The following is a 27,261-nucleotide window of genomic DNA, read 5'->3' on the forward strand; positions in this document are numbered from 1 at the left end:
ATTTCTGAGCCCTCGGAAAGTATATCATGTTCGATTCTAAAACGTTTTTATTCAGAGAAAGGTTCAGTATCACACCCTGACTTCTGGTTTATTATTCTCCACCCCCAAAAGAAAGTCTAGCAACAGTTTGGTAGCAGCCGCTTGGATCCTTTAAGCTTGTGCTTAGCTAACCTGTATTTTTAGCAGGTAATGAAAACCGAGTGCTCAGCTAAACAGAACCAACAGGACGACAATGGGCCTCCGATTGTTTGCCGAACCAACAGGAACGGCTTGTTTGGAAAAGACAAAAGCGGCATCAGTCGTGACCGGGGCCGCTCACCTCCGCAGAAAGAGCAGGAGTCCTCATGTAGGAGCAGCGATTTTCAAAACCTGTCGGCTTTTAGCAACAGTTCAACACTCGAAGCGGAAGCTGATGAACGCAGCACATGTTCTACATCCTGTCACATTACAGTGAACAGTGCGTTTCCATACATCGCTGCGCGCCAGCTGCAGTGGAAACCAGATTGCTGGGTGTTGAAAGGCGACTGGTATGTGCTCTGACTACGCTTTCACACCCACTCTGTCCCGTCTTTAACTCTGCCGCTGTCAATCAGGCCCGCAGCACCTACTGCAGCTGTGCAGAAAGCTTTCAAACCGGGAACGCGTGAATGTGCAACGTGCATTACATGCAATACAGCCCAAAAGTCTTAGTGGGTGGATCATTAGGAATAGCTGGAATTGAAGGAGGTGGCATTGTGAGGGGTGAGGTCATTGTAATTTCTAGCTCTACCTTTTATTAGGCCGATGTATCGGGTGAAAACAGAAAGCACCAGCGGCTTTAGATAGTTGTCATCAAGCTGCAAATATGACAGCGGGAAAGCCCGAGGGGTGTGTTACGGCACACAGAGGAGCAGGAATGTGTGGGGTCAGGAAGAGGGACAGACAGAGCAGCCGAGTCGGAGGGGGTGGGGGAGCAAAAGAGGCGAATTTGCAGGAAAACTGCGTCCAGCGCTCCCATGATTGCCTCCACATTTGAGTGTTGTTGTAGAAGTGAATGTTTCTTAACAAGCCGTCCTTTAACCAGCTGGACAAACGGCCTGTAAACTCCTGGCACATACAGCAGCGAAGAAAACACACATCTCTGAAATTCATCAATTAATCGCGATGAATCGTGATTATATGATTATTGAAGTAATCGTCAACTAATTTATTAATAGATTAGTCGCTAACTGGTGTATACAGACGCAAAAAAGGCCATTTGCTGAAAGAGCGACATGGTAATGAAGCCAAAACTATCCAAAAAATATATATACATTCTGTAAAAAGCAAAAAAAGAAGAAACTTTATCTGTAAAAATGATCACCCTGAACCTCTTTGAGTGGAATAGTTTTAACTTCACCTGGTTCAAATTCAAAATCTGTTAAAAAAAACAAAACAAAAAAATAATATGATAAAAATTACAATAATTATATAAAAAAGCACATTTTCTATCCAATTTTTAATAGGTAAATTAATGTTATTTCGCTGCATTAAAACAAAAAAGTGTATTTTCTTATTCAAAAAATGAATTCAATTATTTGTTTATGTGCAAATGAGAATGATTTTCTAATACTTGAGTGGTTAAATAAAAATTCAGCAGAATGTGCCAATTTTTTATCCAATTAATTGTCAGAATACTTTATATAGAATAATCGATTACTAGAATAATCACTAGTCGTTTGGAAACTTGTCGTTTGGAAAAGTTGAGAACTAAAAAGTGTAGAGTGCAATTGAATTCAGCGCCACCAAAGATAAATCCAGTTCTTTTCAGAGTCGCCTGAATATTAGAGTTTGTAATTTAACGTGCATTTGTGGCAGAAGAGTAGGACAGTGAAACATGGTGGTGGTGGTAGCATCGTGCTGTGGGAGATGTTTTTCTTTGGCGTTGAGGGAAATATGGATGCTGGAACAAAACCTGCTAGAAGCTGCAAAAAAGATTTAAAGTGATAGAGCTCCACCTCTTCTGCAGGAACCCAAAACATTCAGCCGCAGTGGCAGCAGAAAGAATGGTTCAGATCAAAAGTCTTAAAGCCGGGCCTTCAGGGTCAGCGTCCTGCAAGTTTTAGATGCGAGTCCACTTCAGCATGCCTGATTCAAATAACAGGGTCAAGAGCCGGATTGGGAAGGCCTAGTCAAAGTTGAATATATGTTGAAACCGGATACAGTCTTCTGACTGAACAATTCTGTGTAAATCTCAGTCTGTGGATGAGACTGTTTCCAAGCTGGTGGAAACAAACCTCCAACAGATCTGTAGCTGGAACCGCAGCACAGTGGAGGCTCAATACAAAAACACACCACACTTTTCACATTCTAACTGGTTAAAGCAAACGATTACAGTTTGTGGTTTTGGTGTGACAAAATACAAATAAGTTGACGGGAAATGAATAACTTGCATGCCGCTGTTTACACTGCTGCAGAAGAAGGCTCCGCCGTCCCAAAAGGACATCTGTTATGAAACAGGAAGAACAAACTCCCGAGTCAGAGAGAGCTGCATCTTGACCTTTGACCAAAATACCAACGATAAGAGCGCAATAGCTCCCTGAGTGCCAATAAAGATCTCCATTTATCTCTGCAACAAGCTGCATCATAGATTTTCTTTGCAGTTTCAAAAGTCAAGCGGAAGACGATCTATATAAAGTCGGTATTTTCTGCGTTGCACAAACTGGCTACTGTATTGAAAGCTGCCACGGCACGCCGTGTTCCTGGACTGAAGTGTTTTTTTTGGAAACGTGATCCCTCTCATTCACATACCACCAGCGCACTCACATGGCTCTTTGTCTGCTGATTGCAATCTCTGATGATTTGTCTGTGTTGGTGTTGCTCCACAAGTTCTGCCACTAAGACACACCCCACACACACACACACACATTACGGCGTCATGTTGAGAGAGGTGATATACGGACTGATCGGATGAGCAGGTGGGGTCTCCACTTCTAAGCAAGGCCTCTCCCAGAAAGTCGGATCGCCCCGGTTCTGACACGGATAATGACACGAAACACCAGAAGCTGTTGCTCCATCTCGGACAGGGTGGAGAGCCGCTGTGACTTCCAACGTTTTAGAGCTTCGCAGATTTGACCACAAACATAGCTCCTTTGATTTGCCTGCACGTTCAAACCTGCACGCAGGAAGGCAGACTTTTACAGCTACTGACTTAATATTGTTTCATTCATTTAATTACATATTATCAAATAAAAGTGCGCCTTTTTATGTGCTGGAAAAGAAACTTGGAATGCATGATGACATTTTTTCTAGGTAGCCACACAAACAGTTCTGGATTTGTTGAAAACTTCACACTGTATGATGTGAAGCCCGAAGCCAGAGGATATTTAAGCAAACGTAGCAGATTAACCCTTTCATGCATAGCGGCCACTGCAGTGGGAAGCTGTCTAAAGCCGTCCACTGTAAGTGCAAAAATAAAATCCAATAAATCCAAAACGGCAGACAAACGAAAAAGCAACTCAAGATTATCCAGTCCCAACGTCTACTTTAGAAAATATAAAAATATTGCAACATCAAGTAACCCCTAAAGACTAATACTAGTGATGTATTTTCCAAATAACAACTTTGTATTTGGATAAAAATACAACTGATCACCTAGAAACAAAAATTCAGATTTTTATATTTATTTATTTTATTTTATTTACAAAATTTGTTTTTGCACCTTTTTATATACCTTAAGAAAATCAACAAAAAAAAATTGGGAAAAAATTCCGACATAAAGAATCCTAATTCATGCATGAACGGGTTAAATTAATTTACGTGGAAGCCGGGTTATTCCTGGTTATTCCTGGTTAATAACGTTTACATTTACAAAATCTGAAAAGTGTGGCGCGCCTTCCTCAGAAAAGACATCTAAAACATGAAGGATCCTGAGAGCCAGAGTTCAGGAAAACCTCTCTAGATATTTGTCCTGCTAAAGAAAAGCATCCCCACAGTATGATGCTGCCACTGCCATGCTCTAACATGGGGACAGTGTTCTGAGGGTGAAGGACTTAATGCATGAGAAGCAGCACTGCTGTATTTCACTAGTAAATTAAAAAGAAACATGATTAAATGTGGTTGCTATGTGCAGTTTCATGGTAGAAATCACACTTCTTTAAGAAAGTGGAGTCATGAAGAAGCGTACTTCAAATGGGAATGATTTTCAAGAATAATACTCGGGTATGATTGCTGTGCCATGCGGTCACAGCCACACAGTTACCTAAAAGAGAAGTAATAAATAGCTTTGTAACTAATTCTTCCAGTTGTCAATGAATAATTGTGATAAAATTCTCTAAGTCCATATTGCCCATACCTTCCGAAAGCGGCACGTTTTAATACCGCCCTGTGTATTAAAATGCTCAAGCCTTCTCTTGAGCATTTTAAGACTCTTTTAGCACATTTTCGGTTGCAGCTTTAATATGCAATGAGACACGTTTGTAAAAGGATTCACACAAAAGAGAGGCAGCATCGCATTCTGTCGCCGAAAACCTGGGTTATCCGCCTGTTTCTGCACAGTAACTGACATTTTCTTCTCACAAAAAAGACCTCCATCCTTCTTCTCGTCTTGAGATGATTTTAAATAATATATTTGTTCCTCCATCTCCTGCTGACCTGAACTGACTCCGTGTGAAGGAGTCCGGCGCAGCAGCAGCCGTGCGGCGTCTGCTTTCGTGCGACGCCCCTCGGCTTATGCTGCGGTCTCATGATGCGAGTGTGTAATTACTAATAGCGAGGCTTTCGCTGCTTCCTTTGAAATGCGGTCCAGTTATATTAACCAAGTGACATATTGAGCTTTTTTCTCGTCGTTACAGAGAAACTCAATGATTCTCTTTAACCCGAGTTCGGCAGCATGTTGCTTTCCAAACAGTGGGGCAGATCGGTGTGTGTGTGTGGGGGTGTGTGTGTGTTGGTGTGCACATCGATGTCAATGCAGACTGTGTTGGCATGCAGCGGGGAGTGAGTGGGTTGTTTGTCGGACTGTCTGCAGACAGGAGACTTGGTCAACATGCACAGCAAATATTTATCCAGGACACCGCAGGAGGCTCTGTCAGCTCCTCTTCTCTCCGTAGAAAATCTCCACCCTTCTCTTTTTTGAACTCCCTCACTCCTAAAGCTGTGGCACAATTAGTGTTAGCTTATCACTGGAGGGAAAAAAATACAGCGTGGAAAAATAAATGCAATCTCAAACTTTGCTGTCTTGCAATGTTCTTTAAAAGTGGCAACGATCCATCCAGTTAACCGATCAGTTTATTTGTCTATCCATCTGTTCATCCATCCATCTTCAGCAAAGTCATAGTGATGTTGTGTATTTATGCTTTTGAAACTGTCTAGTTCCATTAATGTGTTAGTTCTGTCTAGTTTCTAGTGTCTATATTTTAGTACACTTGAAATAAGACAAAAAAGTAACTTTTCTGCAAGATATACTAGTTTGATATTATAGTAAATATTGAATTAAAAAGCACTGGTTTCACTGACAGATTGTCTCACTTAAAACATGGGAAAATGTATTGTTATAAGTGAAAAAACATGTAATTTCTAATCAGTATTAAAGATTAATTGACTTAAAAGAAACTCCTATTTTGCTGAAAAGTTATTTGTAAATTACTTTTGTGTCATTTCAAGTGTTCTGTGATATTTGCTCCAGAAACTAGACAAAAATGCTTGTTGGGATTTTGTGTTTATGTGGTGTGAAAAAGTACAATTTTAACATAAAAGTGGGAAATAAATAGGAGTCACTGGCTATAAAACGATAGCCATGTTTCGTATTGACCCACTCAGAAGACACGGCAACTGTACGCCTGCAGTAAAAGCGACAGTATGTGTGTAGAAGCCAGCCAGTTTTTAATTTCTTCAAACAAAACATGTCTTGTAGACTCAGAGCAGAATCCATGCAACAAAATCCCGTCACCCCATTTCAGATTGTATCTGCAGGCTTGAACTGTAAACCAAAATGAAAGAAAAGGCCACTCTAGCCTTAAGAAGCTAACTGCTATCACATGTGCACGGTTGGCAAAAAAAAAAAAAAAACCTCTAATGTCATGTAAAGTAAATGTGATCTGCTGTAAAACGGCATACAGAGGAAACCGCTGAGAGGTGCAGTGAATGACTGGAAGAGACGGAGTCACATTTGAGTTCAAGTGACTCAAATGGTGACTTGTTGTTTACAGACAAGTCATTAATTAAGACTGGACGATCAGTCAATATCAATAATTATTGATTCGTTTTTTGAAATACTGCCAAATGCTGGTGGCGTCACTTTTTTAATCACTCCACGCCGTTTTTTATTTTTATTTCTGAGGCACAATGGTTAAAACCTTACACTGCTGCTGCGCCACTTCCTCGACTGGTTGTTGCTGGGTAACCACTTGAATGAATTGCTTGTTACCTGGGAGGTTGTTGCTAGGTAACTAAAACGCGAGTGAGTTAGTTGAAGCTACAGACCTTACTTAGCTTGCTGTGAAGGGCTGAGCTGCTGAAGCCTTTCCCCTGCCTACATCTCCCAGAATGCTGTGCAGTTCTAGACCCAAGATCAGTAAATATTCTGTGTATTGAATATTGAATATTCTATCAGGCGTATTATCTATTGATATTGATCACGTCTTAATATTTGTAATGTCTGCTGGGACACAGAGAATCTATCTGGATGATAAATGTAGAAATACATTACGGCTAAAACAATTCATCGGATTTATCGTGATGAACTGATTATTGAAATAATTATCAACTAATTTAGTAATCAGATAATTGTTAAATGGAGAATACAGACTCAAAAAAAGGCTATTTGCAAAAGGAACAGCACACTCAGCGAAGTAATTATGACAAAACTGTGCAGAATATATATAGACATTTTGGATCTAAGATAAAAAAAACTGTTTGTAAAAATGTTTTACCCAGAACTCCTCAAGTGGCAGGTTTTTTTTAGCTTCAGCTGAATCAAATTATTTAAGAGAAATCTCTTAATAGGTACTCTTTGTTGTCTAATTATAAAGAGGACAAATAAATAAATCCAGCATCAGATGAATTTATGGGTCCTGTTAAAGGTCGGTGGAGGGTGCCGGGGACACAAAGTTCCCGTTTCATGTAAATTAACCGCATTGTGACGAAATCACCGTTCCGTTCCATACGGGACGTAATGATTCATATTTAGATTCTGCTGAGGCACCAAAAAATGGAACAAAAAACGGAACCAGACACCCTGTCCCCTACTAATTTAGGCACAAAAACACATCATAAATATAAACAATTTCATTAATTTGAGATGACACTCTAGAAGAAACAGAAGCAGTAAACAAGGCTGATGCCTTCCTCCAACCCCCCCGTCTCCTCAATGTGCAATTTCAGCTTGTTTACTCTTGAACAGGTATGACTAAATGTGTAAACAAGAGAGTTAAGAGCATTTCATTTCCTCTCTACTGCCAATTTGATGCTGCTAATGCTCCACTTAGGGCGCCGTGACGCCTGCAGTGGAGAGGAACATTGTGTCGACGGCTGTGGAGAGGTGAGTGTGAGCGAGGAAGAGGAGGAAGAGGACGAGGAGGAGGTCCTCGTGTTCTCGCAACAGAAAAGCGACAGCAGGACATTTCCCAGGGATATAAAGCGGCTTGTTGGATAGGAAGTCTTTTCAATACTGAGCAGACGTACAGATGTCGTCACTTTACTAAATATGGACAGATGAGTTCCTTTAAATTAGATCATAGAAAAATGTGTGCACCCTTAACTATGACATTTCTCCTTCCACCCAACTTTCTATTAACCCTTCCAGGTGATCCAGCCAAATTTGCAGTACCGCAATTCTGCCACATTTTGCCCCATCTGAAAAATTCCAGCGGTTTCTGAAAGGGGAGACGTTGCGCTTTTCAGCCACTATCGGGTTATTACGGTAATTTCACCCCCGCCATAGCAGGAAGGGATATTAATCTGAGATCTTTTAATAGACGCCAAATTGCAAAAATAACTTGCTAGGTATTCAAAGTTCCAGTTGTTATGAATAAAAGGGCAAATATAAATACTCACAGGACATTTAAAGAACTGCACAGAAGATAAGCAAAAAAAATCCAGGCAGAGATTTTAAACTTAGGACATAAAGGGTTTTATTGTCAACAGCATCTGAAAGTTCCTTTAAATCAAGACTAAAACCCACCTGTTCAGAGTTCCCTTTCATTCATAGTAATTGAAACATTGATCAACACATAGGATGTGTATTGATGATTTTAATGGTAGCATTTTAAAATAAATGTAATGTTTATTGAATTACGTCATACTAGTGATGACTGATGTTTTTATGAGCTAAAGCACTTTGAGCCGCCTTGTCGCTGACATGTGCTACACTAATAAACTTGACTTGACATGCACGCACACTGTGTACCACATTATAATTCAAGTGCCATGCAGTAAAACTCTAATATATTTTCCCTGCTTGAGGCACTTCAATCACCCTTGATGCCCAAGAGTCCAATAGTCGAGGCACCACAACCATTTCTTTGCAGTAACGTTGAGACACCATTTGGTTACGTTCTGCGTTTGGTCTTTGTTCTCAATGTAAAGATTTTAATCAGTAATTTGTTCTTTTTGTTGTTGTTTGTGCTCATCTGTAATTGGTTATTTTGTAGGTCAACACCTCGGTTTGCTAATCTGTAATGTTTATGTTTTTAACATCGGATTTTTCTCTTCACCTAAATCTGTGGTTCTCATAGATTTTCTTCTGCCCCCCTATGGATTACAATAAAATCCCCCCCCCCAAAAAAATCAACTGGGCACACACATCGTTCAACCAGCCATAAAAAATATACATATATTTTGTTTTCAAACTCCACTGAAGTTTATTTCACACTTCAGGTTGCAACAAAACACACTATAAACCATCTTTACAGTGAAACTGTTTTTTGTTTTTTTCATTCATCCATACTGCTTCCCGCGCCCCCCCCTTGCAAAGACATGGCGCCCCCCATAGTGGACGCGCCCCACACTTTGGGAACCACTGACCTAAATAAAGATGCTCAAATTACTCTTCTTTTCTCCATACTGCTTCCTCAATTACAGCTTTGTGCAACAAGTGTGGTTGCAGCCAACAGTATAAACACTATTGTTTCGTCTTACTGATTTTTTTCCTTGTGCCCATTTCCTGACTTATAGGATGAAAAAAGACCTCTGCCTCACCTGAATCGAATGTTTCCTACTCTTAACCCCTTTTAAAGAGTGGCTAGGAGAAATTGGTCCTTGATGGTTCTTCAACAGTCTAATCAGCTGGTTGCCGATGTTTGCAGCACGTGTTACTTCTAAATAGGGAAATGTTTCCATTTAGCCCTAAAAGCAAATACAGTCCCCTGGTTTAAGACACAAAAACATGGACCCAATTTCAAACCAGGTAAATCCCAATGCAAACTGACACCAAGCTGAACCAACACCTCTCTGCTTCGACACGCCCCTCCTAAAGTACTGGAGTCATACTTTTCCATTTTTAAGATATAAATTTAAAATCCATAAATTGTATAGGAGCTTATTGTTCTTATAAAATTTCACTTTCAAAATTCTCAATTTTTTCCAGACTTGGATGCTTAGATTATTTTTTGGCTGGGAGATTTGAGCACAAATAAAACCTGAACACAGACAATTTTATGCAGAATTTCTTTCCATGCTCATCTACATCTGGAAAATGATCAAATCCTTTTGGACTTTCAGTACCTTGAGAAACCCTAAAGAATTAATGATAAAATATTGAAACATTTAGGGATGATCGATGAGCGTACTGACCGACGGCTGAAGAAACCAATGATTGAATGGTCAGACAGATTGATGGACACAACGATGGACAGACGGATGAAGCAGCCAATGATTTTTTGGATGAATGGATGGAGCGATGGATGGATGAAAGTATAACGACAAATGGATTGATTACCAGAATGATGGATGAATGGTTTGCGTATATTAATAATTTGAGGAAGAAACCAATGGATTGATGCTTAGAGAATTTGGAAGTTTTCCACAGCATTTCTTTACTTTCTTTACACAATCCAGCTTCAGTTCAACTCAGTTATTACTTATATAGCGTCAATTTACAACCAATGTCATCTTGAGGCACTTTCAATTCAATCAGACACATTCCAACTCATTTTACTTATAAAATGGTACAGGAAGCTCAGTTTGTTATTCAAACTAGTTTAAAAAGTTTTCTGCCTCAGGAAAACCCAGCAGATTGCATCAAGTCATTGTCCTGCAATATTCACCAAGCAGGTAGCGACGGTAGTCAATCGCTTGCATTGTCTCCTACTTATCCAGACCTTGAAAATACTTATATCAAGTTAAATCCCAGATTTTTCCGGGCTGGTGAATAGCCCTGACGCAAACACGGTCTGCTAAACGCTGCAGTTTGAGCGATTCACAAGACAAAAAGGCACACGCTTTAGATCAGAGGGAGGCCCAGCAGCGGTGCTGACGCTGAGGTGGCGCTGAGGTGAGGCAGCGCTCTAAAGGTTAATGACTGTTCTGCAGCCAGTAATGGTAGCAGTGAGCAAACACCTCCGCCGCTTCAAACGGCGCAGTGTTGTGAGTTACGTAAGGCGGGTCTAGGTGCCATGTGTTCCCTTTCTCGGTTACCCTTCCAGAGCATTAAAGCAAACTTGTCCCAGATGTGCTCAGGTGGTGGGGAGGCTATTATGTCGACTCGTAGCAACGTACACAACTCTGCGCGTGTTTACACTGGAAACTGTCAGCCGGGGCGCTGGTTTCTTTAAGATTCCTGTTGGCTTCCTGATCGCTGCGCAAACAGCTGAACATTGTGTCAGGGTTACGCAACTGCAGGGGGTCTGCATGTGGAAGTTCCTCCTATAGCTTCCTCTCTGCAGGCCGCTGGGGTTGAGCAATCCCAAACGAAGTCAAAGATGGCCCCGTTGCTCTCAAGGTTCTCAGGTTTTTTCTTCTTCTTTTTTTTTTTAAATGAACAACGGTTTAGCTTTAGGTTTTGAGAAAACAACAGTGAGACAGTCTGCTTAGCCTTATCATGCATTAGCGTTTGCTTTATTTTGCGCTATAATGTTTAATTTTAGCAAAATATTAGAGGTCATGAACAATTGCAAAAAAGGAGATTAAATAATTTTACATCAAATTTGTTTAAGCTATTCAGTTTAACTAAATTTTGGCTAAAAAAAGTATTAAATAAATAGACATGAACCTAATCAGTCACTTCTGATGTAGCTATAACGTTACCTCAAGTTCTCATAGCAACGGCTTTGGACCATTTTAATAACAAGCCCATAAATACAGATTCTGTACTTGGGATAAGTTCCTCAGATTTTATACACTTCTAATGTCTGGATTTGTTGGGAAAGTTCAGATTAAGAAATCCAGTCTAGTTCAAGCATTTGAAGACATATTCCTAAAAAAGAAAATGTTTGTTTCCGACCCCGACAAGCATTCAATTTATGCAAATACTACTGGCTCAAACACCAAACAAAAGAAGAAACTCAACTCAAGTCAGGAAATATTGTTAACAAAAACATTAAAAATGAAATGAGAAAAACAACAAAAATTATCAGCAGAGCGCATCAGTCGCTCAAAACAGGTCATCCAGTTTAAATTGGCTTAACTAAACCCAATTCAGGCCGTCTAATCGGTCCGAGAGGTCAGTAGTGAAGCCCAAGCAGGTGGAAGAAAAAAAGAAGGATTCCAAGGTGGCCCTCCCTGTGAGAATAATTTGACCCCCAGCGGCGGGAGACCGAATGCCCGCTGCGCTGTCGTAGTCAGCACTTCAGCAAGCCCTGGGATCAACTCTGACCTCCTGTCGCCCACCGTCTGATTCACCCGGCCTCACCGCAGCTCAAGTGCCAGCTCACGCAACCGGAATATGAGCCGTCGAGCCACGCAACCTCACAGACGAGCAGCGCGGTGGCCGGTCTACATGTGAGAAGTGGCTCGTTAGTGGATGGTAATCAGCTTAGAGCTCCCCAAACGCCCACCGGCGCTAAGCTCTTTACAGACAAACCTAGTTAGAGAGGTAGATTTTGATTGATGCCAGGGCTGGGAACACACACACACACACACACACGCACGCACACAAACAGATCATGCCTGAAGCATGAGAGGAAACAAGGAGGTGGGGATGGTGGCAAACACCTGAGGCAGCAGAGAGAGGAGTTTGATGGGAAGAAAAAGAAGAAGTAAATGCTGAGAGGGAGCACAATGAGGGAGGGACACAAATAAGAATGGTGTGTGTGAAAAGAGAAAAAAAACTCCCTCCTTCTCCTCTTCATCCTCCTCCTCCTTTCACCCCAGTGCACTCAGTAACCCCGGCAGGTCGGTGGGTGGCAACTCCGTTCTTTAAGGCAGCGCCCGACTCACTCAGAGCCCAGCATACATCCCATACCACGGCGCACAATCGCTGCTCTGTAGCCAGGATCACTCTCACACACAGAGCTGGAACGTCGCCCGGAAAGCGCAAGCGGATACACAGCAATACACACACACACACACACACACCTCAAATGTAGCAGTTTTCATGTGTCGATTTGCTTTTTTTTGTTTGCCATAAAAACTCCTCAACTCAGGTAGTTTGACTTATTATTAAAGAGTGCATTGCAAACATGCTACCTGTTGAACCTTTACACCTTTCACGTTTTTTTCATAGGATTTTATGTGATAGATCAAGACAAACTGCAAAGTAAAAGAAAAAAAAGTTTTTATTTATTTTACAGCTATAAGTGTGGACTTTATTTGTATTTACACACTTTACTCTTGTACCTCTTAATAAAATACAGACCCCCAATTAATACAAACAAAATTTAAGTAGCTATATTGCAGATTAGTGAACGATTTTTCAACATCCAATGATATTCTAAACAAATCACAAACTCTGGTTTACATGATCTATAACATACAACTCAATTCAGCTTTGACTTAAGTATTTAAGTTTCAACTAGAGCTGAGAATTACTGTGTAAATAAAGAAATAAGTATTTTTCTATTTTCTTTGCCGATTATTTTAATTTATTATGAGAATTCATAAAATAACAAAAAAAACTGCACGTGTGCAGATTTGCAAAGAAAAAAAACTAACTGTTTACCAGTCAACTAATTTTGAAACAATTGAGAGATTAGTTTGGAAACCTAAAAAAATCAATTATCGGAGCCCCGAGTGTGACGATCGAGGAACAGAGAATTTTAAAATCAGAGTTTGGGTCAATCTTTCTGGAACATCTGAGCTGTGAAACTGGATTTTGGAGCCAAGCAATGACTCTAACCACACAGGCAGTGGTACAATGGAGTGTTTAGATCCAAGCATCAAAGAGAAATGGCCCAGTCAAAGTTCAGACTTAATCCAATTGAGAATCTGCAGCAGAACCCTCTTATTGTACCTGTGCTCTAAATTGTCTTGGTTTATCTGATAAACTCAAATTAAAATACATTAAAACATTGTGTTTATATAATTTCAAATGAAAATCTTTTGATATAAAAATCCTCCTTTTGTTTCTTCTTTCTTTTGCTGCTAAGACAACATTTACGCGCTCAAACAAAGTTTAAAATTATTTTAATAATGGCCACTTACACTTCTAAAAATAAAGTCTTACTTTATATTAAAAAAAACCCTGACCTGTTTGAACCTCATCCAACATAAAACAAAGTCATGTTGAAAGCACAAATAAAAAGTCAGCTTGAGACCAAAATCTTGCGTCTAGTAATCTGAAAAATGTAAACCCGGTTCTATTAATCATCCTCGAAGTGTTTTCATTTTGCACAAAAGCGCCGCTCACACACCGGAGTGCAAAATCCTTGGAATATGATTGCAAGAGAGAGGGAGAAAAGGGGAAAGTCTGGATTTAGAATAAAAGAAGAGGGCAAACAAAAAGTCTGCAGGGGGAGAAATGAAAGGGCAGGAAGAGCAGAGAGAAGAGGGGGGGGCAGCATGAGGGGCAGATGGGTTTTGTGGAAGACAGAATCGGCGAAACAGTTCGGACAAAAGAGAAAATAGGTGTGTGTGTGATTGAGACAGAGGTAGGGAAGTGAAATCTATCCATTAGCTGAAACGCTTTTGGCCGAATCCCGTTTCCTGGAAGGTGGTCCAGACGATCCGTTTGTGAGTTTCTCTCCCACCAAAAGACTTGTGATTTATGTGTTGTCATGCAAACGAGTAAACCAAACAAGCCCAAGATGTGTTGTTGAAACTAAAACACTTTGAAGTTACAGAAAGAAAGACAGAAACAGAAAAAGTACGTAAGAAAGAGTACAGGTGTGGTTGGCAATCAGTCACGTCCAGTGACCAGTTCAAAGCGAGAAGATCTCACACACACACACACCCACACTTCGGTCCGTCCAGCGGCGCCTCCCGGACTGGCCGAGCTGCCAACACAATTCACTCCCCTGCATGCGAATGCATGCGTGCCAACTGCATGTGAATAAGGCACTAGTCAGTCAAAACATGACTGGAGTACTGAACCATTAGTTGAGGTTTTACTACCTAATTACCATTCGGATGGCCGGGCAGTTCACCAGCACAACACAAAAACACGTACACACAAAAACAAAAAGGGCAGCAGTCTACCTCCTGTGAAAGAACCTATCCACTGGCAGCTCAACTGAAAGAAATGCTTTTTTTTGGTTGTTGTTTTTGCCGGACGAGGGAAATTAGGTGAATTACTGAAAATTAGCTGCTCTGGTTCTGATTTATTGTATCTGAAAATACAAATTTCGTCCATTTTCAAGGAGCTGTATATACGCCCAAAGGAGTGTAAAGCACTCCCTGGGGGAAGTCACCATCCAACGATCAAAGGCCGACAAACATTAGACGAGTGCAGAAACCTGAAGGAGGAATTTTATGGGAACGAAGATTAAAAAAAAAAAAAAAAAAAAAAGTTAAAAAATGCTCCGGGTCAATTCGCCCGTTGGTGCTTCACCGATAACGCTGGACTGTTTGTGCGTTCGTTTGTTCCTTCAACAATGCAAAGCCTTCAGCTGAGGTTTTTAACTACACCCACAAATCAGACCACATTTTCATGACATGGCTGTTGAGGATTTTTAAGCCTTTTTAATAGGATACCAGAAAAAGAGCTTGCTCGATCCAAGTTTTCTCCATCTGAAAGAAGCATAAAGTAAAGTTGCTCCTCCCCGACCTGTTGCTGGGCTGCTGTCAGTGCCACCTATCACTCTGGTTAAGGTAACTTCTAATTGAAGCAGGTATTTGTTGTATATGTAAGTTTATGTACCAAAATCTGAATGACAATAAATACCTTTTTCAAATTTCCTGCAATTCTAAATGATTAGAAGATGAAGTCAGATAATTTTGCTTAATGTTTTAAATACTAAGACATTAATACAGAGTTACGACTTCACCCACTCTCTACTTACTGTACAGCGAAGGCCACCACGGTCAGAAAAGGTTGTAAAACTTTGTTAAATTTATTTTTAAAATATGTTTAAACAGGACACACAAAATGTAATCAGCAAACAACCCACGCTTTACATATTTTCCTATTTGGAGCAATTGAACGTGCGCCATAACTGTTTGCGCTTTTGAGAGCAAATAAGCTGGTTTCTGGATTTTATCTTTTTTAATCTTGCAGTATTTAATGAGGCTCAGCTTCATCGGGACTAATTGGATAATAAAATAAACTCAAAGATTAATCTATTTTTACAAAGAAAAAAGTTATCCGTTCTAGTCCAATAACTTCCTTCGCACTGCATCATCGAACTGCGTCTTTGAACAATCGTTTCATCTCATCTGTGATCCGTGACTTCAGAGGGAGTTTGTACATGTGTGCTTAACCTTGTCGAGGAATCACGGCAGTTATGAATTAGCAGATAAAGAGGCGTTGACGTGCGCGTGACAACGTAAGACTGTCTCTTTGCAACAGTGCGATGAATTTAAGGTGGCAGGGATCCGCCTGTGAGGCGGGTAATCCAACCGGGTCGAGGTCTTCCGGAGGAGATTAACCGAAAGCAAAGTGAGTTGATGATCTGTTGGCGGTGGAGGAGTGAAAGAGACAAAGAGGGAGGGAAAAAAAATACACAAGGTTTCATCACCGGTTTTCACCAAGGCAACAAAGATTTGCGTCAAACAGTTTCTGTGGAGTCACATATTTTCTTTCCTTTATATTTTGGATGCGGAAGCGAGTCAATAAGGGTCAACGCAAGACTGACGCACACTGACTTCATTTTCTGCTCCTCCAATCAGCAGGATGAGTCAGGTTAGTGAGCAGAAAGGTGCATGAAGCAACCACGCACTGCAGATTCAGACTCTATTCATCACGCAGAACCAAATGCTTCTGTTTCTTCCACTGCATCAGAATCAGCACACTATTAATTTGAAGCAGAAAAAAACAAAACCCAAAAAATAAAGCTGCACAATAAGCTGAAAATATAACTGGCATCGAGGTAAACAAAGATTTTTTTTAAATAAAACCATTCCTTCTCTTTATTGTTCACGTTTAAATTCAGAGAAAGAGGCAGTGGTTTTTCTCAAACGATTTGAATCAGAGTGCCGAAGCCCCTCCCACACTAGTTGCTGCACACTACCAAGGTTCCACCTGTTGCTCAATTACAAACATACTAATTCTATTTGGAAATATTTCTGGTCACAAAAACTCAAAGTGTGAAAGATAAAGGAGAACCATCTTAAGATGACGCTGCTCCAGATCACCGGTTGGTAAGCCGGAGAAGCAGGTTTGTTCAGCAGCCGATCGCGGCTTAATCAGAGCCAACTAATTTAGGAGCTAAAAACAGCTGACAGTGCTAAAAAGACGTACTTGCCCCTCTTGCAGACTTCTTTAGTTTCAGTTTTCTTGTCACGCTCTAAGGGTTTTGGTTCTGTTTTACTAGCTTGATCCAGACCTGATAACCTGACGAAGTTTGGAGGGTGAATATCCTACTGTACCTGGGGTAAAATTAGTACAGCATTCTACAACTCAAACATGGTGTCGGTAGTGTGAAGGCCTGGGACTAATTTCATTTAACTTATGGAATCATGAATTCTGCTGTCTAGCTCAAAATCCTGAAGGGGAATGTCCAGCTGTCTCATTTCTCAAGCAGGCTTACATGATGCAGCAAGACAAAGATCCAAAACACACCAGCTAGTCCAACAGCTAAAAATGAAGGTTTTAGAGTGGCCTAGTCAAAGTCTGGACCTACATCTGCGGCATGACCTTAAACACGACTCTCATGCTAGACGACCCAACCCCGTCTAGAGTTGAACTGGAGCTCGGCAATGCATCAAAAACAATATATCGCGATAAACACATGATCGATACCAACAGATAATATTCGATCAATAATTTCACTGAACTTCAATCCAAAACCGCACGGCATTCTGGGGGGTGTAGGCAAAGGACAGACTTTAGCTTCTCAACCTCTCATGGCCAGATAAGTAAGTTTGGTGGCATGAACTAACTCATTCACTCTTCGGTTACCTAGCAACTCACTCATTCTTTGGTTACCTAGCAACAACCTGTTGAGCAACGTGTAGCAGCTGTCTAAAGGTTTCCCCACTGTGCCTCATAACTGCTTAAAAATAAAAAAAGTGAAGGGAGAAAATGAGAACAACAGCTCGAGAGGAAATTATGGATGAAACTTGAATGGCCACACCACCAGTTTGAAAGTATTTCAGTTATTTAAAACAAAAAAAAACTAATCAATAATTATCATTATCGACTGATATAAGACCCTTATGTCGTGGTATGTTTTTCAGCCATATGGTAGCTTGAACTAAGAGAGCAGTTTTGAAACGTCTGTCTTTAACTGCTGTTTTATGGCGAAATGATCACATTTTGAAGAAAGAATAAAGGGAAATTGATGAAATTGCAGATTTGTATTGATCAATAGTTTACAGCTGCTGTGTAGTTGTACTGTTGAACTCTGGATGCTGAATTCACCGGGTCACACAAACTTTGCATATTTAGAACAGTGCTTGTCGTCAGCCCGACCATCCGTCACAGAGCTGTCTGTGTGCGCGTCTCGGTCTCAGCCCAGATTACCCCTTGGATTTCCCTAATCAGACCGAGTCAGAAGACCAAGATGAGACGATGATGTGATCACATGCTCTGTGCCAGGAGCCTTCGAGCGCTCCGGCATTTACAGGTGCAGCGTGCACACGGACGGACACACAGCCTTCAAGGCTCCCAAAAAAACCCAAACAGTGGGTAGCTGTTCCCGAGCGTGGAGTTAGTACGTCACCTTCTTGAGCAGACCACCCAAACAAATCAAGACCGGACTTCAGAGAAGGACGCATCCTTGACTTCAACAAAAACACGCTCCAGCTCCCTCAAATGGATCGTTGGCAGATTTGCTCGGTGAAATTATCCCACAGACATCCAAATACATGTCTGAGGAATAAAACAAGGATAAACAGAGGAATATGGAGTTTGTTGGGCCTGGCAGCCGTCCCCATGCAAACACATGGCTTTATTTTTGCTTCACTCTGTCTGGGTAAATCCCGTTGTGTAATGCTGTAATTAGGCTAATGAACGAAGGTTGAGTTTGCAGCAAATTTCCATTTTAATATGAGTTACATAATCATAAGACGGTGGGCTGAGCCACCCAGACTATACAATCAATTATACCAAAAAACCAACCAGAAAAATAAGAACGTTTGAAGGATGAATTAGTAGTTATGTAAAGTCTACGCTAAATAAACACAGCATCTAAAGATCTAAATTAACTTGCATGAAGCGCTTCAGGATTCAGACTTCTACCAACCCTGGATTTAGCCACCATGTGTTCAGTCCTGTTGATTCTGCTGCACATCTGTATGCACTTACACTCTGCATTAATGTGAGCGGGGCTGTGAGTCACTGTGCTGAGCGAGGCATTCCGCCTTCAGCACAAAGCAAGAAGTCTCAGCAGATAAACAACCACATGTACACGTAAACATATATGTATGTAGATATATATATATATATATATACACACATTGCCCTGAGCCTAACCCTCTTTAGGAGGAGGAAGGGGTCACATCCAATCCTCGAGCTTGTGTTTTACGTAACACTACTAGCGCTGTCAGTCTACACTAGCACCGGCGTGGATTACACACCCTGCCAGACGGGTCTGTCGCACACAGGCAGACTGCTTTCTGCAGAGTAAGAGCGCACTTAATGGGCTGTTTGTCACGGAGCTGCAAAGCACAGATGTGTTCAGCTGATTATCATTTCACTTTTCAGTGGCTACATGAAGACATAATGATTAAATACAGGATTGCCACTTAAAATTTCAAATGTTTTTTAGTCTCAAGTTTCGAAGTTTATGTCTGATTTAAGTCCGTGTCGCGTAAGCGAACCGAGGAGGTGTATGGCATCTAGTTTGCCTTGTAGCACTGCTGTAGATTTAATATATATATATATATATATATATATATATATATATATATATATATATATATATATATATATATATATCAAGAGTTTTGTTCTCAAATGAGCAGGAACAATTAACATGTTTCAAAACCTATTCTTAGAGCAGGTTTCTTAATAGGAAATAGGTTTTTCCCCATCCCTAAATTTGTCAAACTTTATGAAAATGAGCAGTTTTTTGATAAGAAAAAAAAAGAACCCGTAAGAAATTAGAAATCAAAAAAGTACTAGATGGGTACTTTTGACCAAATCTCTTGATACCAACTGCTGGTGTAATATCTGTGACTTTGCTCAAGGGCCACAATTTGTTAAACCCAATTCATAAAAACAACACTTGTGCACGACTTGCAAGCTGTATTAATGGTTTAATGAAACTTTATTTTACACTCCGCTGGCTTCTGCAGCTCCCTCGCAAGCATTCTCTGGGCTCTCTGGGAAAGCAGCTGAAACACTAGTCATTAAATATTAGTGACTAGCTAAATTAATGAAGCATGAAAACTCTTCCTACAGGTTTTGTTCCAATATCATTGACTGCATTAAAAAGATGTGAACAAACTCTCAGTGAAACATATCAAAACAGAGAGCTACTGGAGCTTTCCCAACATAAATTGCATTTATTTTAACAAAATGATTGTGACTCAAATCCTGATCTGGATATCTCTAGACAATTCAATAAATTACCTGAAAATAAAATTAGCACTTAATGCTTTTTGGAGGGGTTTCCCCACAGTAAAGCAGCACAGTATTTCCTGTGGCTGGGAATAAATATTCCTGGCTTAAAACGTTTGCCTCAAAGTTAAATATCTTTCTACAGCAGGCATCATTTAGAGTGAAACAGTTCACTTCATTATCTTAACCATGAGGTTCCTTTTACACATTACATAACCAGCATCTAATAGGACCATTTCTGGCAAACGATCCATGTTTAATTTTAGCCTTTGGCCCCCTTGGTGTTCGCCCCTGGGACATACACACAGTCATTACCTATACTAGCTTATGACTGCTGGAGGAAGAAAAATTCCCCTGTAATTACAAGCAATCGTAAAGACACACCCATACTGTACATTTTTGGGGGTAAAAACTGTCTCGACGCTGCTGATTGCTAAGGGATGAGAGCTCAGTTTGAGAGAGTTGTAAAACTGCAGTAATAGGATGGTTAGAAATGCTGTGTGGAAGCAGAGGAAGCCCAGTTGTATAATGGTAAAAAAATAAAACGTTGAATAGAGAGAGCGTCAAAAACAGGGGAGGGGAGGAATTCCAAAAATCCATCAGCCCAGATGTCAGTCGAGGACAAACCATGTGATGGACAAACAAAGGGAAGCAGAAAAGATCCAAAAACAAAAAGTGAAGATGGACGCAGAGAGAGGAAAACCAACATTTGAAAGGGGGAAAATTATAGGCTGCCGAGGAGAAGTGTCTCAGGAGAGGCCACTGGTCTTGGGACTTGTCGCTTTTGAGGACTGCCAGCGCGCTGGAGCAAACACACGCAAACAAAAGGACCATTTATTGGCACAGGGACGAGGGGGAAGCTGGACACAGAGGATGAAAGCAGGGGGACCACTGTACAGAGGTATTCGAGAGCAGCAGGAGTGAAACACTGGCCCCATCTCAACATTCACAGCCAACGTGTAACACCCCCCCCTCCATACTGCTCCGTGACATTCCCGGCCGCCAAATGGCCCCACCGTGGGACCCAGCAACCATTTTTATGTCAAAACACCCCATGCTTTTACCAACGTAGCCATCATTTGGCAGTAAATCCAACACGTTGTTGCAAGGAAACGGGCTACTGATTGCTCATTTCCATCCGAGAAATCTATAAAAACAAACCGTCAAGTTCAGCTTCCCTGCACACACACAAACCACAACAACCCCCGTATGAATATCTTGCTAATGCCTTAAATTCCTCATTAAATCCATCTGTGGAGCCGAGCTATGAAATGTTTACCACTAAACTCCCGAGCGGCTTAATTCCAATGCAGCTTACAGTGCAAATCATGAGAAGGCAAGTGGAGCTACTTCAACAACAAGACAGAAGCCCCAGTGTGGAAGGTTACCAAGGGTTTCACTGATGCATATAAATCCAAATATCCACTTACAGTCTCTGCTATCTGCTTTAGCTGCAAGCATTTATTTCTTAGGAAGTACCCATCATTTGGTGTAGACAGCGGTTCGAAGAGAATGTTTCTCCAATGACAAAATGTCTCGTGGAGACTTAGCTTAGTCATTGTTTAGCTGGGGTGGTCCTTCAAAGGTTGGAAAAATGTGCCTTAGAGTAAGAATGGATGGAAACACGGAAAAATAAAATAAAGTAGATGTAGATGCAGGAAATGAAAACATAAATGTCATTGATTGCTGCAGGAACCATACTCTTTTCAACCACTTCCTTTGATTATTCCCATTGGGGTTTTTTCAATTTCTTGACAAAAAAAAAAAAAGATGCCAGAAAGTCTTTACTTTTTCCACATTCCAATACAGATTTGACTATTTTACTTTTTAGAAACATTTAAATTTATAATAAATGTAAAGATTTAAACACGATAACAGGTGAATGACCATGCAAACGCATTGCGCTGACACACAAAATTGAGAAGGTCACACTTCCTTGATCATCCTTGAAATATTTCTGCAGCCTAACTGAAATCCACCTCTGCCAAGTTCATCTGATTAAGCATTAATTTGTCGATGTAAGGCCTCACAGTCAGTGCATAAAGCAAATACAATGAAGTCAAAGGAAAGGTCTGAAGATCTCAGAGAGAAGACTGTGTCAAAGCATAAATCTGAGGAAGGTCACAAAGCAATTCTAGCAGCATGAAGTGTCCTGGAACATACTGAGGTCGCCATTGTTTGAGACTGGAAGCAGATTGGATCTACAAAGACCCTCTGTATCCATACTCGCAACCAAACAGAGTAGCTAAAGAAGAGAGGTGGCAAAAATCACAACTATAACTAAGACGGAGAACCAGGTGTTCCCTTGTGGAGATAGGAAAAATATCTAGAAGGTCAACCATTGCTAATGCACTTTATCTACCAGATATTTACAGCAGACAGGCCAGACGGAAGTTGCTCTTCCATAAAACGCACATGGCAGCCTGAAAAAGCACCAGACCAGACCGAGCAAAATCCTCTGGTATAATAAAACCAAAACAAACCACCTAATCCTATCGGCTCAGGGGTGATATGGTTAGGGCCGCTACACATCATATGTGAAGTATGGTGGTGTTAGCATCATGCTGTGGGGAAGTTGTTTGCCACAAACTAGTCTGGGTAGACGGTGGGTTGACATCAGCTAAATATAGAAATCTTCTTCAAGAGAACCTGCTCCTCTGCGCACTAGACATTAGACCAATTTACCTTTAGAAAACAGCCAAGATAAGAAAGGAGGAGGAATATGTGAAAGTCTTTGAGTGGCCCAGTCAAAGTCTACACTTGAATTCAATTAAACATCACTGGAAAAACCTAAAAATCACCGGCCATTAACGCTACTTATCCAACCAGACAGAGAAATAGGGGGTTTGCGGAGGGAAACTGTAGATGACAGCCAAAAACAGCTGTACCAAGGTAGAAGAGAGAAACCCAAGATGACTTGAAGCTGAGATAGTTCCCTGGGATGCTTCAAGAAAACACTAAATCATGGCTGAAAAGCCCTTTGAAACCTTTTTTTTTTTACATGGTTTTACATCTTTCTGAAAAAAAATCTTGTATCTTATTATTGGGCCCTATTTGTAGCTCAAATTGTGTAAAACAAAACGTGAAAGTGAATATTTTCTGCTGTTTCATTGTAATATGAATATGATTTTCAAAGCACAACATTTGCCCTTCCCAATGCTCTGGTCTTATAGTGAGGGATTTTATATAGACAAGTCAATTAAAACTAGCGTCAGCCTAACTGAGTTTGGAAGTGCAATGCTTCAATGGGAAGACTGATGAGAACATTTTTTAATCAATTATGTATTTATTGTTTTGTCATTTGTTTTTTTCAGAGAACGGATGTTATAGTGCATAAGTAAGTAGTATGCAGGGAAAGCATGTGCTGCAGCGAATGTTGTTGATTCTGTTTTACATTGTCTGCAGTTAAGTTTGTCTATATAGGTTTTTATAGGTTGATTTAAATGGCTTGTGCTATGTGTTCACTAACTGAGCAGAACTTTCCTATTGGGACAATAATGCATCTGTTCTATAAGACTGAATGGTTCCCCTTGATACAACTTGCGCATATGGTAGATTTGTTTGACTGTTTCTTCTCTTTTAAAAAAAAGCACAAAGGCTCAATCGGAGCAGAATAATTCTTTTCATATATAAGCAGCAAATGATGATTAAAGATGAATACCAACAGTAAAACTTAAGAAGATGTCACAATCCATTATTACACAACACTGGAGAAATAAAACTGAGAAAGATCTCCAGAACATAGATTTCTTTTCATTGTTTTTATGACTGGACTATCTGGTCTACCCTAATCAAATCCTGTACAAACAGAAGGTTAAGGCCCTTAAAGGGAATCAATGCTGGAGGAGCCAAACTAGGTTTCATATGCAGGTATATTGACAGTCATATGAGTAAGACAGCTGTCTGTATTTTAATTTGGGGCCAGTTGTAGTTTAATTGCAAGCATTGATCAAAGACACTGGATTATCTTCAGAATATATTCTTTTCACTTCCAATCAAAAAGCAAACACAGCTGCAAAGGGTTAAGGTTGAAATTAAAACAATGCCATTAAGGGTTAAAATTCCTACCTGTTCCCTCTTTGTTCCCGTTCTGATGTGTCCGTAGCTCCTCGGATTTGTAGAAGTCAATGCTGGCGTACGTGTTGAGGCTTGAACTGCTGCTCCCTCCAGCTGATGCCCCCATTCCCCCAACCATGGAGCCCGAACCAAGAACAGAGAACAGCCGAGATTGGGGCTGGCCTCCTGTGGCACCTTCCAGGCCAGCGTGGGGACTCTCTTTGTTGACCAAGTCCAAGTCTATGTAGTTAAGACCCTGCTCTGTGGATAATGTCTGATTGTTTGTGGGAAGTGACTGCTGTGCAGGGAGTGGAATTTGAGTTGGAGGATCAGTGACGGCACCGTTCCCCCACAACATGCTCTCAAAGCCGAGGCGGCGGGAAACAGCCTGGCTGTGCTCTGGAAAGAGGGAGGCAGTAGAAGAAGAAGTAGAAGCAGAGGTGGACAGGGAGGGTGTGGCCACAAAGGTTTCCGAGCAGTGCCGCCTGCGTCCTTGGGGATCAGCACGGATTACTTTAGCACCCTGGTCTGGGTTCAGTCCTGATTTGCTTAGAGGGAAGTCTAGACCCCGGGAGAGCACTGAAACAGAAGGATCAGTTCTTGTAGGAGAGGGGACTTTGGGGGAGACACTTGGTGATGACCGAGGGGCAGTATTGTTGCTCAAGCTGAAAGCCATCTCTGTGTAGTCTCCGCAGGATGTAGGAGACTCTGTCTCAATCACTGAGGGAACACTGTCTCTGCTTTTCCGAAGAGGTGGCTCAGCAACTTCAACAGTTCCTTGACACAGACTATCAGTACCTTCCGTACAGGTTTTAGGGGCATGAGCAAGAACTGGGGGTGTGGGAGGGGTGTGGAAAGGTGGAAAAACTAACTGGGTATTGGAATGGGGGGAAGGGGATGGTGAAGGGCCAGGGTCCATGTTGACGTACTCTGATGGAGTTGGTGGAGAGACAGGGGCAGAAGGACTATGAAACAGGGGAATAAAGGTTTCTAGAGATGGAGCTGGTCTGTTTTGAGAATGCTGGTGACTTGAGCCATGATTCAGCAATGATCCATGTCTCAGTCCTCTACCTCGCCCAACTCCTACACCAGTCTGGCTGCACTGCTCCCCTTTAAATTCAATGCTTACATACTCTCCAGGGCTCTTAGGTTCTGGGGGCAAGGGATTCTCACGAACCCTAGGAAGAGTGTTGGCCTTAGATACATCTACAAATAGGCTTACTGGTCTGCTTCTAAAGTGGCTACCTTGCTTTGTTAACCCACCAGAGCCCCGTCTCTGAGTAATCTTGCTCACCTCTTTGGGCTGTGATCCAGTTGTCACATTACCCAGAGCCTGGTTAGTCCTGTCATCGTTCTCTCCAAGACTCTCACTGCTAGCTGAGCTGGAGGAGTATGAGGATGAAGAGAGTGATTGGTGCCGTCCAATCCCTGAACTGCCAATTGGTTGCTCTAGATGCCCCCCTGAGTTTCTGCTGCCACCTCCTCCTCTGCTACAGTTCCCATTGGGGCGTCTACCTCGTCCGGGCCCATCATCAAAAAGCCCAGAAGTGGGATTATGTTTGTACGATCTGGGAAGGGAATAATAGGAATACACCATCTTTGGAGGCGGCTGTTGCAAACTGGTATCTAAATGGCAGGTGTGCTCATTTTGAGGGGGACTGCCATTCACAGAAGGTGCACTAATAGGAGACATGTTCATGTAGTCGCTACCAGCTCTGCTATCGGCACTGCCAACCCAAGCACCTTCAGAGAGGCTTCCACGCTGGTCAGGGGAGCAACTGCTGTTGGGAGACATTATCATATAGCCGTCAGACACCGGCAGGGGACGAATCTGCTGCGGGGGAGACACGCTATTGTTGGGGGTCATGGCCATGTAGTCATCAGCAGGTTTGGAATCTGATTCTGGAATACACACAGTCATTGTCTGACATGAGGAAACGGGAGGCTGGGTGACTCCTGGTAGCATGGACATGTACCCATTGTCCACACCTGCAATTGCTCCTGGACCACCATCAGTTTTTAACTCTCCTGCTACATCCAAGTACCCTCCTCCCCCTACACAAGTGCCTAAGGCTGATTCCCTTTGAACAGATGAGCAGGTAGATGCAAAGGACTCCCGACTGGTGCTCCTTGACATAATGGCATAATCAGCTGAATCTTCATCTGTAGGTTCCTCAGCTCTGCGCTGGTGTGGGGCCAGTCTTTCCAGGGCCATAGGAGGCAAGGATGCACGCTTGCTCAGAAGCCTGCGTTCAGCCTCACATTCACGGCTAGAAGATCGACGCAGTACTCTCCTAGTCTGGGGCAGTGAGCCATTAGTTGGTGTTCCTGGCACAGGCTGGGAGCTGGACATCATGTTGACTTGATTACTGTTGCTGACACTACTGCTGGTCCCACCTCGTTGACCCATTAGGATGTAATTTGCTCCATCCTCACCAAGGCACTGGCTGCCAGTGCTGCTGATAGAGCTTCCTGGCAGGCTTGGAGAGGGTAGAACCGTGTGATCTCCAGGACTGGAACCATACTCATCTGAGGAGCCGTAATCACTGGGTGAGCACGAGACTGAGGTATGATGAGAGGCTACACGAGTATAAGCACCAGACCCTGGAACAGGACCAGCAGATGTGATACCTCCAAACTCAGATCCATGCCCAGAGCTGGACGAGAGACTTGGGGCTGGTGATGGGGATGGGGTTGGAGTTGAAATGGAACGCATCAACCCAAAAGGAGTTTTAGCAGCTGTGGTTGGGACTGAGCGGGCTGACTTTGACCTGAGGATTGGGGTGGTAGAGCAGGAGCCATTGGTAGAAGGACTTGTGTTTACACCGTGTAGCGGAGTGGATCCTGCTATCCCATCTTCACTTTTCCCTCCATCACTGGCGGTGCGGGACCTCGGGAAGCTGTGCCGAGGTGTGGGAGAGGCACTGGAACTGCCTAATGGAGCTCCCACGTTAGCACCTAAGGTAGGCTCAGTTCGGGGACGGCGGAGGAAGCCCACCTGGCTTGGAGGGGGATTGGGATGGTGGCGGCGAGAAGGAACACTGATAGGATTGGAAGCTGTGGCACCTCCTCCAGGACCAGAGTTTGACTGAGACTTTGTGCGCTGGCGAAACTCCTCACTCAGGGCTTTCATGGCCTCCAGCAAGGTTTCATGCATGTTCTGGGCCACCACAGAATCATCGACCTAGAACACAACACATAAAAGTCAACTG

At 42.0% G+C, this 27,261-nt stretch overlaps 1 protein-coding gene across 1 annotated transcript in view; it reads right to left on the reverse strand.

The window, feature by feature from the left end:
• The window catches only part of LOC102224423 (insulin receptor substrate 1-B-like), a 57,375-nt gene that overhangs the window by 11,299 nt on the left and 18,815 nt on the right, over positions 1–27,261 (reverse strand). Inside the window, exon 3 of the mRNA XM_014470895.2 lies at positions 24,062–27,233. Within this exon, the coding sequence (XP_014326381.1) occupies positions 24,062–27,233 (3,172 nt within the window). The remainder of the gene's footprint in view (positions 1–24,061; positions 27,234–27,261) is intronic.

Source organism: Xiphophorus maculatus, chromosome 14 (assembly GCF_002775205.1).
Source record: "Xiphophorus maculatus strain JP 163 A chromosome 14, X_maculatus-5.0-male, whole genome shotgun sequence".
Taxonomy (NCBI): Eukaryota; Metazoa; Chordata; class Actinopteri; order Cyprinodontiformes; family Poeciliidae; genus Xiphophorus; species Xiphophorus maculatus.